Source organism: Ochotona princeps, chromosome 5, assembly GCF_030435755.1.
Source record: "Ochotona princeps isolate mOchPri1 chromosome 5, mOchPri1.hap1, whole genome shotgun sequence".
NCBI lineage: Eukaryota > Metazoa > Chordata > Mammalia > Lagomorpha > Ochotonidae > Ochotona > Ochotona princeps.
This window is the reverse complement of record NC_080836.1, coordinates 3408388-3423605: the sequence shown is the minus strand read 5'-3', so window position 1 is coordinate 3423605 and position 15218 is coordinate 3408388. Positions and strand designations below refer to the sequence as shown.

The 15218-nt window shown below is 41.3% G+C and overlaps 1 protein-coding gene across 1 annotated transcript in view; it reads right to left on the bottom strand.

Moving 5' to 3' along the window:
• LOC101521841 (contactin-associated protein-like 5) overlaps positions 1-15218 on the bottom strand; it is a 415974-nt gene that overhangs the window by 166125 nt on the left and 234631 nt on the right. The window contains exon 11 of the mRNA XM_058664165.1: positions 5167-5273. Within this exon, the coding sequence (XP_058520148.1) occupies positions 5167-5273 (107 nt within the window). The remainder of the gene's footprint in view (positions 1-5166; positions 5274-15218) is intronic.

Sequence of the window (15218 nt, the reverse complement as noted above, 5' to 3'; positions counted from 1 at the left end):
GCCTTTCATATACATGTGTGTGTATTTATATGTGTATCTTATTATTATATTACTATATTATAAAATAGGTATTATTTATACATGAACACATGTATGATTTATATATCTTTATTTACATATTAATAATATATTATATATTATGTTATACACACACATTTGTGGGTGTTCCTATAACTGGTAACTGAAAGAAAAAGAAAAAAACAGATGCTGTGAGGTATGCTGTGATTTACTGTCTGTCATCTTATCCCCTTCTGGGAAATGGCATAAAATCACACCCAGAGAGTGTATCCACAAGATGAACACTGGAGCTTCCTTCTCACAGGTCTTCTTTCTGCCTGAGCTTTCTTTGCAAAGCTTAAACACGAGCTAACAGGCATCATTCAGACATCAGACAGATGACACAATGCAAAAGGTCCAGCAAAGGCTGAGAAATGGTGAGGGAAGTCGGGATAGGGCCATGTGAATGTGGCGGACATCTGGAGTGGCCCCATTCCACTACGAGACCACAGACGCTGAAATGTAAATGCTGGTGTTGAGAGTTGACACTGAATGTGTAGTTACTGACAGCACATGTGCTTTCCAAGGGTACTTCCTTAATCACAAAATAAAATTCTGACAATGGAATTGCATTCCTATTTTGCAAGTCGCCTACTAAAACAAAAACAAAAACACTTTTCTTAATCTGAAACTCAACAATGAGCATCAATGGTAACCTCCATTTTGATATGTAAAATATATGTCAAGTAGTTTTATAAATTATAGTAAATAATTTTGGTAGGGAAGAGAAGGAGCGTTAGAAAAGAGTGACTAAAGCTTTATTATAGTAAGTTTTCAATGAAACAAGTTGGCAATATACATCGAGTTACTTGAAACTCCCAATTACATTTGACTAGAGAGTATCTTTTTAGAACATCATGGGCATGAAAATATTGGATCTGTCCTTGGAGTCCTAATCCGTTCTATTTCCTCCCTCCATGGTGTTCTCATGATTATGGCATAGAGACCATTATTGCTCCATTTTCTAGAGCTGTTGTTTAGAAGTATAATATTACACTCTGCTGCATCACAAGCAAGCTGCAGTATGTCAGGAATGCCTCATTATCAAGTTCACACACTAAAGTTTGAAGATGTCTTGCTTCCCTGCGACAAACAATGAAATGTGGTTTGAACATTCAGCATCTCCAAGCAGATTGTCTTGACTGAAAGGCTAGCAAAACCAGTGACTGGCTATGTAACCCTGAAATACGTATGTAACTCTTAGGACTGTGACATTCTCACCTGTAGAATGAAAATAATACTATTAATCTAGTTTTATCAGTACATTGTAATGATATCATTTTGCTATCTAGGCTCCTACAACAAAAATCTCCCCTTTTTACCCTTAGCTGGGAAGCCTAGTAACATGGACAGGAGAACCCATGGCTAAGATGTATTCTCTAAAATTAAGCCTCAATTGTTTAGCTCCTGATCTCACATATTGTTTAAAGCCAATAGCTTTGGCCACTCTTTCTGGCTATTTGAAAGTGCTACACATTGATTCTGTTGCCAGTACTTCATATGGACTGCAAACACTTTACCTTCAATTGCTCCTTTGCAGAATTTAAAGCAACCTTGGCAGAAAGCTCTGTCTGCAGCAAGAATTATACATAATATAGTAGTGTCCAACTTGGGCTTGATGTAATGTGCTGGGCTCAGGTGTTCTTTGCGGAATAGGAATTGCCCACATACCCAAACCCCTTTTCTTCTAGAGATAATTTTCACCAAAGTGCTTTTGGATTGTGATCTAACTCACACACCTGTGTTCAGCTTGCATCATCAGGAAAGAAACAAATCAAGATAAAATACGCATATCAACTTTTGACAGCAACCTCTTTGTCTAAGGACATTGGCAATTCTGATTTTCCTGTTCTTTACAGCATACACTCTATCTCCACCTTACCCAGATCATCTCTCTTGTACCTTCAAAGCCTGGGCAGAATGAAGATCATCCTGCTGGTCCCCAGGTAGTCCTCCTGGAGAGCGCTAACAACGAACAAAGCAAAACAAATGCTGAAGATGGTAAGAGAACACTCAGGAAACTCTCCATTTCAAATATGAATAGCTCATCTGTATTTCTCGTCATGGATGGCCGTTGCCGTAATGCATGTCCCGGCGCACTGTGGACACTGCTATTTTCTCCAGAACAGGATTATGGGATCATCCACATTTGTGGTTGCCTGCGGACATCCCACTTGCCATCACCTGTATGTTGACAGCTTTCACGTATGTAGCGTGTGTATGTGGGGAGGGCAGAAAAGCAGGATTGATTCATTTGGCTTACAAGGTCTCTCAGAACTAAGCTAATCATCCAAAAGGAAGATAGGGAGATTAGCTAGGGGGAAGGCAGATTCCTGAATTTCATGGAAATCCAAGATGTGCCTGCCAAACATCACAGATGCCCACACACCTCTGCTCAACTATGGCTGGGTTCCCAGAAGAAAAGATGGCATTTCACATATTTGCAGACTCTGAGACAGACAAAACAAAATTATACAGAGAGATATGAAGGAGCTAAAGAAAATGATATTGTTAAGGCTTTGTGTGTCAGCTTTCTGATCATCACTGCTTTTTTGACAGTTTTCCTCAAAAAACAGCGCCTCACCTCCACTTATTTTCAACATCACACTTGTTCTCAGAGGCTTGAAATATCCTATTCTGAGCCTGATGGATGGAGAAGATTAGAGGAAGCCAGATTTCATGCAGAGCAACTCTCTTGAAGATTGCTAAACCACACTTAGAGGAAGGAACAGAATGGGATTTAGAAGCATTACAAATGAGACCAAAAGGCAGCAGGAATGCTGCAATGTGAGCTAGCGAACACTGGGGTTGCTTTGCTCCATCTTCTTTCCGATTCCTTACTTTCAATATAAAATTGATGACCATTACTGTTCCCTTCTGCTTCTTACAGCACAATGACAGAACAATCGATAAAGTGTTGTGTGTCCTATGATGCTTCTATGCAAATATGTGTTGCTCTTGGCTTCTTGGGAATCTTTATCATACCAGGCTTAACATTTATGGATTATTAAATGTGAATTGTACACAGAAACATGTAATTTTATCATAAGATGGTTCCACAAGGATGCATTAATTTTCCTTCACAAGATCTGCAAATAAAAGGAACTCTAAAGTGATAAAAGTTTGTACTTATTCAAGAATGAGTGCTCAGTAAAATTAAGTCCAATTTCTTTCATTCCAGTCTCCTCACTGATCTAAATGCTTAAAAAGAAAATTAAATAAGAAGATATTTCATCCCAAATGCAGACTGTGTCTTCCCTTTACCCAAGCAACGATGAACGATGAGGATACCATCCCATGACACTGCTCTACGTCTTCTCTGGGTGAGCACTCTCTGTCACTGCTGAGGGCCGCATTCCAGGGCACAGGGAAAGCTTGGCACTAGCTGAGTGCCTCAGCAAGGAGGGGGTCCACCCTGTGCATCCCTGATCAGGGTCAGACGCCAGCCCTCCTGGGTCTATAATTTACTGCCTTGCTGTCATTTTGCAACTCCAAGTGCCAGTCCAGCAGCAAAAACAAAACAAACCTAGTTAGCTCTGTCCAAGTAAGAACCCCACCACAGGCCTCAGGACAGCGCCTGGCTTCAGCTCAGTTATGTTTAAAACTCCCTTTGATGATCCATTGGTTTGACAGCCTGAGACATTATGAGAGATGCATCGAGAGAACTCTCACCTGCTCATTTACACCCACAAAGCCAGCAGTATGGGCTGGGCTGGGACAAAAGCCAGGGAACAGGAATGCAATGCAGATCTACCAAGCAGCTGTCAGGAACTCAGTTACCCGAGCCATCATGGATGCTGCCCAGGGGTTACCCATGCAGCAAGCTGGATTCAGGGGTCAGAGCAGAGAGTCGTATTTTGGCATTAGCATGTGGGATTTGGGGTTCTATGGCACTAAGCTAACTGTCTACCTCTTGGCTGGATTATTTCATCTTTTTAGAAAATTCTTCTCCAATTCATCTGCACCTAAATAATTTCAAATTTCACCTGTTCCATGAAATCACCTAATAACAACAACCAGCACCTTCACATCTATCTGTGGTATTTATACGTAGAGCTTGCATACAAGGCTGTTGATAGAAACCTTCATTTTCTGTATCACATTTTTCCAGTGCTCACATGAAGTGTATAAAATTGCATGTTTCAGGGTTCATCTTACCTGTTTCCCACTCCTCACCCTTTACCTCTGCACAAGCTGTGCTGTGCCACTCTCTCTCCTCCTCATACTCAGTGTCCCGCAGCCATGTGGGAACGAATCACGGATTTAGAATTTCCCAAGAAGACTGAAATGCTTTACGCTTTAATGTATTTCTTTGCTGGTGAGTACCTTTGCTGTTTTGCTGCTGTAATTTTATATTATGATAGTCCAAGTCTTCTATATGAAGGTTTCACAATTGCATGGTGAACCAACCATCATCTGTACTTCTCACCAATACTCAGGTGTCGTTGTCACACCTTCCAGGGAGTTGGTACCTGTGTGACTTGATTTGCTCAATGGAAGGTGGCCAGATGTCCACATTCAGGTAGGAGTCTTGAAAAGCTAGCAGTGCTTCCTTGCACTTGCTTCTCCCTGCGGTGGTAACTTTCCAGATGGTAGGGGCCTCTGCTGCTACCTCAGAATGAAATGGTTGTGGAAGAAGACCTCCTCTCAGTGTTGACAGGTAAGCACCACAGGCATGGTGTGGTTACAAGTAGCCATAAAATGAGCACTAAGATAGGAGATTGCTGAATCTAACAGAATTACTTAGCCCACCCACACAACACCATTGACTGAATAGCCATCCCTTGTGTTCCTGAATTTCTCTATTTTTCTTCTCTCGCAATAGTTATCTAACTCTATTTCCACTGCCCCATTTCCTACCTGTCTTGCTGGTGGACCATGAATTCCAGAAGCACATGGACTGTATCTCGTATCCTTCCTACTCACCAGGGTTTGGCAGAGATGTCCTCTCAGAAAACACATTCAGTGTGTTAACAACACGTGCATTGCTCATTCAACACAGAGGGCACCTTGACACTAACAGTAGTATCTACTCAGAGGCAATGAATTAACAACAGGTGCTCATTCCACACTGAGGGCACCTTGATGCTAACAGTAGTATCTACTCACAGTCATGGCAGGTAGCACCAGTGTAGCCTGTTCCACTGCAGTTACAATGGAAGGAGGACCAGGACTGGGAGCAGCTCCCTCCATGTTCACAGTAGTTTGGCAAACACCTAAGGGGAGGGAATTAAGAGCAAACAGAATAGACCAGGTCAGTTGGAACAACTGTACACCACTTTTTAAATTAACCATGTCATTCTTAAGCTGGGATCCTTAGGACTTAAAACTGCATAATACACTGAAAAAAAGTTTTCACACAAACATTACAAATTTACTAAAATATACATAAAGTTATTCAGAAAACAGCTTTAGATGGCTCCATCTGAAGGGTCTTATTGCAATTATAAAACTATATGTAAATTAGTGTTGTTCTCAGTGGCATGTATCCTACGGGTGAATGATGTGTTTGACATTAGAAAAACTGTACTAAAAAAACGTTAATGCGTTACTACAAAGCAACTACACCATCAATTACAAATACAGCGTATTAATCCTACATCACAGGAAAAATTCAGTATAAAAGCATGGCTAGAACCCACTGTTGTGTCATGTGGATGAAGTCACTGTTGTGACACTCTTATCTGAACAATGGTTTGTTTTCTGGTTGTTACATTTTGATGCGGCTCCCTATTAATGAGTCTTGGGGAGCTTTAGAACACAGCCCGGATGTTTTGGTCCCTGCACTCATGTGGGAGACGCAGATGAAGCTCCTGGTTCTACAATGGGCCTGGTAAAACTCTGGCCAATGCACTCATTTTAGGAGTGAAACTGGGTGCAGTCTCTCTCTCTCTCTCTCTCTCTCTTCACTGCTTCTCTCTCTGAAAATCTGATTGTCAAGTAAATACAGAAATCTTTTCTTTAATGCCTAGACTAATATAAAACAAAAATTTTGAAATGTTAAAGAATAACTTGAATGCCAAAAATAATGAAAATAAATTAGGCAATGGATATGTTAATGAAAATGAAGGCAAAATTAATTTCTACTTGCATAAGCAATTTTAAGTTTCAGGAACACATGTCAGGGTGCTTTCAAAATGTTCAGGATAAATTTGCATTGTGAAAACAGAACTTTCTTCATGTGTTTCAGAACATACTGTCCCCAAATTAACTTGATTTTGATTTACTTTCTTTATTGAAATACACAGTCTGTTCATACTCAAGCTCAGCCATGTGCTGCGTGAAGCCCTTAAGTAATGACCCGAACCTCTAACATCATGGACTAAGATCCACTCCTCCCTCTGTGATTATGGACCTCTAACATCATGGACTAAGATCCACTCCTCCCTCTGTGATTATGGACCTCTGACATCATGGAGTAAGATCCAGTCCTCCCTCTGTGATCAGGAACCTCTAACATCATGGACTAAGATCCACTCCTCCCTCTGTGATCATGGACCTCTAACATGTACTAAGATCCACTCCTCCCTCTGTGATCATGGACCTCTAACATCATGGACTAAGATCCACTCCTTCCTCTGTGATCATGGACCTCTCATGTCACGGTCTGACATCTCACTGCTTCCTCTGTGTTCATGGACCTCCAATATCACATCGCCTCTGTGAGACAGCCTGGCAGATGTTCAGTATGCGTAGTAATCAGACTTTAGAATAAAAGCCATGATATATCGTGTCATTCTTTACGAGGATCTTTCTGTGAGTCTGGGAGTACCAAGAAGAGCATTCTGTCATCTACAAACAAAGACAATGTGATCAATGAAGTTACACAGGCGGTATAGTGTACCAAATGGATCCATTGTGGAAACACCGGGAATCTGAGGCAGGCGAAGTATGATGCTTTATTCTAATGCTTTAATAGGTAGGAAACTCCACAAAAGTTTATTTCAAAATCCAGAAACTAATATGCGTGCATAAGCTCAGACATGTTCATAGACAGTGCCTGCTCTGCAGGGTAAATACAGTGTGCTGACACCTCTGGTGTGTGGCAAACCTCTTTGATAATTTAATGGTATCCAAACATCAAAATTTCTGTGGCTGGAAAAGAAGAATGCAAAGAAACATTTTGTTGTTAACAAAATGTTGTTAATCAAAAAGACTTTTGAAATGTTTGTATTCGTTATTTCTAAGTATATAATTTTTACAAACGTTTTGTAATACCCTCTTATGGTTTAATGAATGGAAAACTTTTGGGAGGGTAGGGATTAAGAAATTTTCCTTAGAATGAATGTATTCACTAAAATCAATCAAACCACCACCACCACCAACAACAGCAACAACAACTGGATATCTTCCACAAATTCACCCCCTCTTGATTTTCACCCACACTCCTGGTCTTACTAGAGAAGCAGGGCAACAGGGCTGCAGCTCAAGTGCTGTAGCCCCTCCCTGCACTTCTGTACTGTGGGTGAAGTTAGTAATCTAGAAGTATTAGTTTCCACATTAGCAAAATCCAAATGTGGAGCTTGACTCTGGGCATGACTTGAGGGAAGTTCTCAGTTACTCTGTAGTCAGAAAATCTGAGAAGAAAATCTGGCTTCAGTACATGAGGCGGGAAGGGCAGGGCTGACTCTGGAGCATGAAGGACACAGTGGTGAGCTCTGATGATGCTTCTGCAGCTCGTTCCTGCACACGTGGAGCCCTTTCTTTTCTGCTGCGTCACTGAGACAAGCTGAATTCCTTACAGGAGAACCAGATTAGTTCAAGTTGGAAGTAATAGGATCTCAAAAAGAAATGAAAGACACATACATTTCTTGTAGCCTGGACTTTATAACTTCAGGGTTCCAACTTTCATTGAACCAAATGGAGAAGAGGGATTGGAGCTGTAGGAAATACCCGTAAGCTATGAAGACATCTTTAATAAGCCAAAATGGACTTGCATTGCAAAGTTAATGAACTCTGTTTATCAATAAAAAATACAGGCTGGAAATTCATTTGTCCATAGGCACTGAAAAAGCCAATGACATATTCAGGTGGATGGGAAGATTACTTAGGAAAGAGAAAATCTGATACTGTAGAGTGAGAAGAAATAATGAATACTTAGAGGGCTGCCTTAGAGCTGGGCTCATTTTGCTTCAGTGCACATGACAATAGAAAATCTCCTTTGTAAAGTCTCCACTTGAAATAAAAGTTGGATAAGGCCAATTTACTTATTTTGAAAAGGATATTTGACATGTATAATCTCCATATTTTTGAATCAGTACATTTTAACATGTCTTTTGTTTGCTTCTTTTTCCGCATATCATGAACTTAGCACATAAAGATACCAAGCTCAATGTGGATTCCATTTGTATTCCCTGATAGCAATGGAGCCTGAGCACTTTTTCATATGCCTAACAGCCATTTGAATTTGTTCTTTTGAAAAATGTCTGCTCATTTCTTTCACAGTGTTGTTTGTTGTGCTGTTGTTGAGTTTCTGGAGCTCTTGTATGTTCTGGATATTAGTCCCCTATTGGCTGTGTAGTGTACAAAGATTTTCTCTCATTCTCTTGGTTGTTTCTTCACTTTGTTGATCATTTCCTTTGCTGCATGGAAACTTTTTGGCTTGTTGTAGTCCCAATTGTCTATTTTGGCTTTGACTGCCTGTGCTTTTGGTGAATTATCTAAGAATCAGTTCCAAATTTCTATACCTTGGAGATTGTTTCCTATGTTTTCCTCTAATAGTTTGCTGGTTTCTGGGTGCAGATTTAGGTCCTTGATCCATTTACAGCTGATTTTTTGTATACGGTGACAGGTGCGGGTCTTGCTTCTTCCATCTGTAGGCTGCCATTCGATTGTTTCAACAGAAATTTGTGAAGAAAGCAGGCTTATTCCTGGATTATTTTCAGTTTTCTTGTGGAAGATTAGTTGGCTGTGCACGTACGGGATCTTTTCTGCTGTTTCTATTCTGTTCCATTGATTTTTTTTTCTTTTTTTAAAGTTATTCATTAATTACATTGTATTATGTGACACAGTTTCATAGGTACTGGGATTCCCTCCCACCCCTCCTCCGCAAACCCTCCCCCCATGGTGGATCCTTCCACCTTGGTGCATAACCACAGTTCAAGTTCATTTGAGATTCCCTCATTGCAAGCATATACCAAACATAGAGTTCAGCATCTTATTGTTCAGTCAAGTTCAACGGCTTCTTAGGGAGACCCTCTCTGGTTTGAAGGCAGAGCCAGCAGAGTATGTTGGAGCTTTTAATTGATCAGGATGATACTCCATTGATCTTCTTTGTTTCTGTACACCAGTACCAGACTGTTTTGATGACCCCTGCGCTGTAGTATGTCTTGAGGTCTAGAATTGCGATTCTTCCTGATTGATTTTTATTCTTCAGGACAGCTTTAGCTATTGGTGGTCTCTTGTGTCTGAGAAGAACGTTGTTGGGATTTTGCTTGGGATTGCACTGAGCTCCCCTGACGCCAGTGAGACTGGCCTACATTCAGAACTCTACTAACAACACCTGCTGGCATGGATGTGGGGAGAAAGGCACCCACGTTCACTGCTGGTGGAGTTTAAGCTAGTACAACCACTACAGAAGTCAGTACAGAGAGTCATTATGGATCTGAAGACAGATCTGCCTTATGACCCAGCTATCCCATTTCTGAGAATATATCCAAAAGAAATAAAATCTGAATATGAGAAAACGAACTGTACTCCGATAGTTACAGCAGCACAATTTACAATGGCAAAGACATGGAAACAACTCAGATGCCCATCCAAAGAAGAGTGGCTAAAGAAACTGTGATATATCTACTCTATGGAATAGTATTCAGCTGTTAAAAACATTGACATCTTACCATTTGCAACAAAAATGTTCCTAACTAGAGACCATTATGCTCAGGGAAATAATTCCATCCCAAAAGGGAACAAATACCATATGCTCACTGTGATATAAAACAACTTTCGTGAAAATATAAAGTAATTATATATACATATATATGTAGGCAAATATATATGTATTTACATCATCTAGAAGAATAGTATAACAGAGTATCATATCAAGATGTGAAGATACAATGCAGTTTGCTTCTCTACTTTCAAATCAAAGATGGGCTCCCAATAAAATTGCTAAATAGATTTTGGAATAGAATAGTGGACTCTACCATTATCTATACCTATAACATCAGAATATATTAAGATAGCAGAATGGTGAACTTCTGTCTGTTTTTGAAGGACAATAGTATCGTAATAATATAGGGAAAGTCTTGGAAGGGAAGGGTTTTTCATGAGGTGGAGGGGATGCCAGAACATATGGGACTGTATCATTTAATACATACATACATACATACATACATACATACATACATACATATTTAAAAATAAATCGATGCCAACTGTGAAAGGATATTGCCTAGAGTCACTTCATTTAAAATAGTTTAGGACGTGTGGCAATCATCACAAGGTCAGTTGAAAGGTTGTTAACTCCAATTACCAAGAGATGCTCAATTTGGACACAAGTCTTAAGCCAATTACATCACATATTTAGATTGAGAAGACACAGTATTGAACAATGACCACTTTCAGTGAGCACACAGTTGCTTTATACATCCCTCTAAGAGCCCAGGTAAGTTGGCAATACCTTGGAAGCTGTTTCAGATAATGGAGATTAGTTAAGAGGAGGGGATGGAAGAGTTAGACATAGAAGGGACAAGACATCAAGTCACAGAGATGAAAGTCACTACGGTCATTCATGGTTGTCAAAGGAGCGTGGTTCCCCAGCAAGTCAATCATCTGCGGAGAGACCAGAGGCAGACATTTCTGATAACTCAAACTGGAATCCAATTTGAAGCACCCTGGCAGGCAAATTCAGTAGAGGACTCTCTCCTTTTGCAGTTATAAACTGTCTCCCTGCCAGTGGATGTCAGTTTCATAAGTGTGCTAGAAATGGTAAGGCAAAAAAAAAAAAAAGCCTTTTGCACATTACAGGGAAAGATGCATTCAAAGTTTTAAAGAAGGCAGATACTCAATAAATGGTTGTTAATTAAATGCGTGGCTGCATGGCTGCATGGCAGAGCAGTTTGCATTTTGCTCTGCCTCTGTAGTGAGCCACACTCTAGCTGGATTACACTCTATTTACTTTTACCTGCTGACCACTGAGCAACATAATGAGAACAGAGTGAAAGAGTTCCATCTGCTAGTTCACTCCCGGGATCCTCTTCACAGCCAGCAATGAATGAGGCCAAAGCCAGAAGCCAGGATCTCCATCTGGGTCCTCCTCATCACTGCCAAGGTCCACACACCTGGAACATCACATTCTGCTTTCCTGGAAACATTGGAAATGAGCTGGATGTGAAGCCAGGCAGGTGGTACAGGAGCTGGTGCTCTGACATAGGATTCCAGCAGAGTCAGCAGCGGCTTAACACACTGAGCCATGATGCCAGTTCCTGGCTGTTGGCACACTTGGAAAGTAATCAAAATACAATGTCAACACTGTTGAAGATATTTGAACATGTGTATTTAACAACATGGTAGATAAAACATGCATGACATAAATATGAGATTTTACAAGCTGATCTCTTTCTAGAAGAGGAAGGAAATGAACTTCAAGGGAGAACTGGGACAGTACATGTATAATTATAACGACCCAGAACATTAGATGTATAAACATAAATAACTCAATATCACTATAGATAGATAGATAGATAGATAGATAGATAGATATACACACCTCACCAGACCTCTCTTCTGCATGCAGAAGGTGCCTTCTAGAGGGAGGCACAAAATATCTTCCTGAGCACCTGATCTGCTCTGGATCAGACCTCAAACCACGCCTTCAATTCAAGTTCCAGGACAAGAGTAAAGGCCCAAATCATGTGGTCAGGGCCATGTGACTGTAACTGTGGCAGCACACGCCAGCTGTGCCTGCTGTGTGCCAGGCCTCTTGAGAGGACAGCACATGCAGGGGACTGTTCTGATGGCCACAGAGATCTGCAGTGGACTCTCCCTGTGGATCATAGAGCTCCTGACACTTGAGTGGATGTTCTGCTCACCAGCCAGAGCAGCATGGCTGTCTCTTTCCATCTCCCTCACTAAACCTCCAAATACGACTGAGTGGGCCAGTGCTGTGCTGCTTTGGAACACAGCCCACCTGGCAACGCAACCTTAAAGAGCATTGTCCATTATAACCTGCTATCCACCTCTGTGCCTTCTAAGAGTCACTTGCAAAATTTAAAAGAAAAATTTCTCTGTGTAGGAGTGTGTGCCAAAAGCCAATCATTCAGTTGCAGCTAGATATACACACAGTCCACCTCAATCAAAACAAAAACAACAATAACAAAAACGAAACCCTTGATTTTACTTGTTACAAAATAGGCAATCAAGTAAGTGTATAAAACGTGTTAACTGGACTGGCAGGTTAAGCCACATGAGCATACAATATTGAATGCCAGGTTGAGTCACAGCTGCTCAACTAGCAATCCAAATTATTGCTAAAAAAAAATCTCATTGCTAAGGCAGTAAAAAATTGTCACTGTGCTTGGGCTCCTGTAACTTATGGAAGGCTGGGATGAACTTCTAGAGTTCCGGTTTTGGCTGGCAGAGCCGTAGCCATTGTGGCCATTGTGGGTTGAATCAGCAAATGCAATCTCTCTCTCTCTCTCTCTCTCTCTCTCTCTCTCTCTCTCTCTCTCTTTCTCTCGCCTAACCACCTCTCTGTGTGAGTCTCTTTTTTGCATATATATATATATTTTTTTTTTAAATACAGGAATTTTTTTTTTCATGGCAGTTAAATTCTGTCTTCTCCATTCCCCATAAAACACTGAAGTGAACAGGACACCTGTTGAAAACATTGCTCCCCAAAGGACTGATGGTTACCTCTTTTGTCAAAAATACTCATCCCCTTTTTACACAGTTCAAAGTCAGTTTCAATTTTCAGGATGTTTTCCTTAGTGAGGCAAAACAAAGCATTTCAATAGCCTCCAAAACAGCAGCTAATATAAGCTGCTTACTGAGACTCATGTATTAAAATCAGCTAGTTTGTGTTGCTTTGTCTATGTGCTGTAATTAGCAGCCAGCTGCATTTGTCTTCGTTTGGGCAGATGGCTTTTCTGAAAGCTTTTGAAACCTGTTTCTATGCCACTCCATTCTAATAATTATCACTCCTCGATTTTACCCCCACAGTTGGATCTTCATTATAATTGGAATTTATTGCAACTACAACAGATGCAGGTGTTAAGGAAGCAAGCTGATGAAAAGACCAGTGTGAGAAGTCAGTTCCCTAGATGAACCCAAGGTCTACTTCACAGCAGAAAGTCCATCATGGATTCTTGCTGGGGAAATTCCCAGCTAAGGCACCTGCAAGAATGAGCAAATGAGCTTCCAGTGTACCTCCCAGCTCCTGGCAGCCCTCCTGCAGTTCAAGAGGGTGACCAGCCACTGTGCCTCTGCCCTGCATGGGCTGTTGATGCAACTGAGGCAAACAAAAGCACATTCCTCTATCTGCTACAATGCACACTCAAATGTGCAAGTGGAGCCCAGCCTCTCCCTTAGACCAAGGGGTCCTTCTCAGTCCTTTGCAAAAGGAAATCAATGGATTGAAGGGGTGACTCTCTTGGCCCTACAAGGGTCTAACACTATATTTACAATGTCATTAACTTATATTGGATCAACCCTTTTCGGCCAGTATTTTCCAGAAGAGTAAATTTCAGGGAATTCCAGGTCCAAAGCAGTTAATTCCCAGACGAGTTGAGGCCCACCTGGTCACCATAACCATTCTCTCAAGAACATGGCATCTCCATTGATGAACCAGTGAAGTGATGGTCAGAAGCCTCGCAGAAGCCACAAGAACTAAGGCCAGTTCCCTGCTGTGCAGTTTACTTACTTCCCACTTTGCTGTATTGTGTATTGGGCAAGTGGGTCTAGATTTGGAGTTGTATAGCAACACCTTTAACTTGCTTAGGTGGTTGTTCTGCAAAAGTGAGGACCCAGATGTGTTCAGGGGTCTTTAGAGGCCAATTCTTCAAAGCACAGGACATTCAGAACTTGGAGAAATTATCAGCTGTACCTATCCCCACATTGCATTGATTGATCCCCACTGAGGCCATTGCACTGATAACTGTTGTGTTCCCAAAGAAACAACACGTTCACAAAGGAAGTCGACTCCCTCTCAGCTGCAGTGCTGTCATTTTGGCAAAAGGGTCAGAACTGAGTGCAGCTGCCCAACCATGCATCCCAGTGTGATATGTGAGCTGTAAGAGAAGGGGAGTAAATACTACAGGGCTTACAGATGGCTTCTGGATTTCCAGGGACAGAAACTTTACCATATTGTTCTTGCTCACAGTGAGCTACAGCATCCAGTGCTTCTGCATCAGTCTGTTTAACTGCATGAAGATCTTGCTTCCCTTGGAAAGGCAAGATAATGAGGATAATGAGGAAACATACCAGAGAGTTAAATTTCAGGGCACTGCTCATATAGCTCTAGGGATGAAGGCCTGGGTGAGGTCTGAAGTGATCTGCTGTATTTTTGTTAACCCCCCGATGGTGGCCAAACTGCTTTCTGCCAGAACGCATGCAATAGCAAAGAAAGGGCCTGACTCTCGTCCAGCACCGCACAGTGGGCAGAGAGCTCGGGGCTGCTGCAACTGCACAGGTCTGCTCCTTTTCTCCATCTTGATCCATTTTTTGTCAACATTTCTAATGTTTATATATGTATTAAATTAAAACGGTATAGTTCTCCAGAGTGTTTTGTGTCAGATTCCAGCACATTACACCAGCATGTTAGCTTTGCACTGCAGGTTAACTCTGGAGATCTTGGTGTAAGCTCTCTCCTGCCCTCCCTGGATCCACAGGCATCCCTGGTAATGCATGATATCAACAGAAGATATTTACATGGCATTAGTCACCCAGCATCTGGTCTGCTCAGTCCACACAGGGAGCGCTCTTCAAGTGAGGGTCTCACTGCCTGACAACAACACCCTCTTACAGGCAGCCAAGTTGCCATGTGCTATTCTGATGCACAAGAATGGAGCAAAATGCAAAAAATGAAAGTGAACAGAAATGAAACTAACACAGAAAACCTTGCTAATGATGACATGCAGGCTGCCTTTTCTCAATGAACACAATTCGGATTTCAAGTTTGTAACAAAAGCAGCTGTAAATACATTTGAGTATTTTTTTCTAAG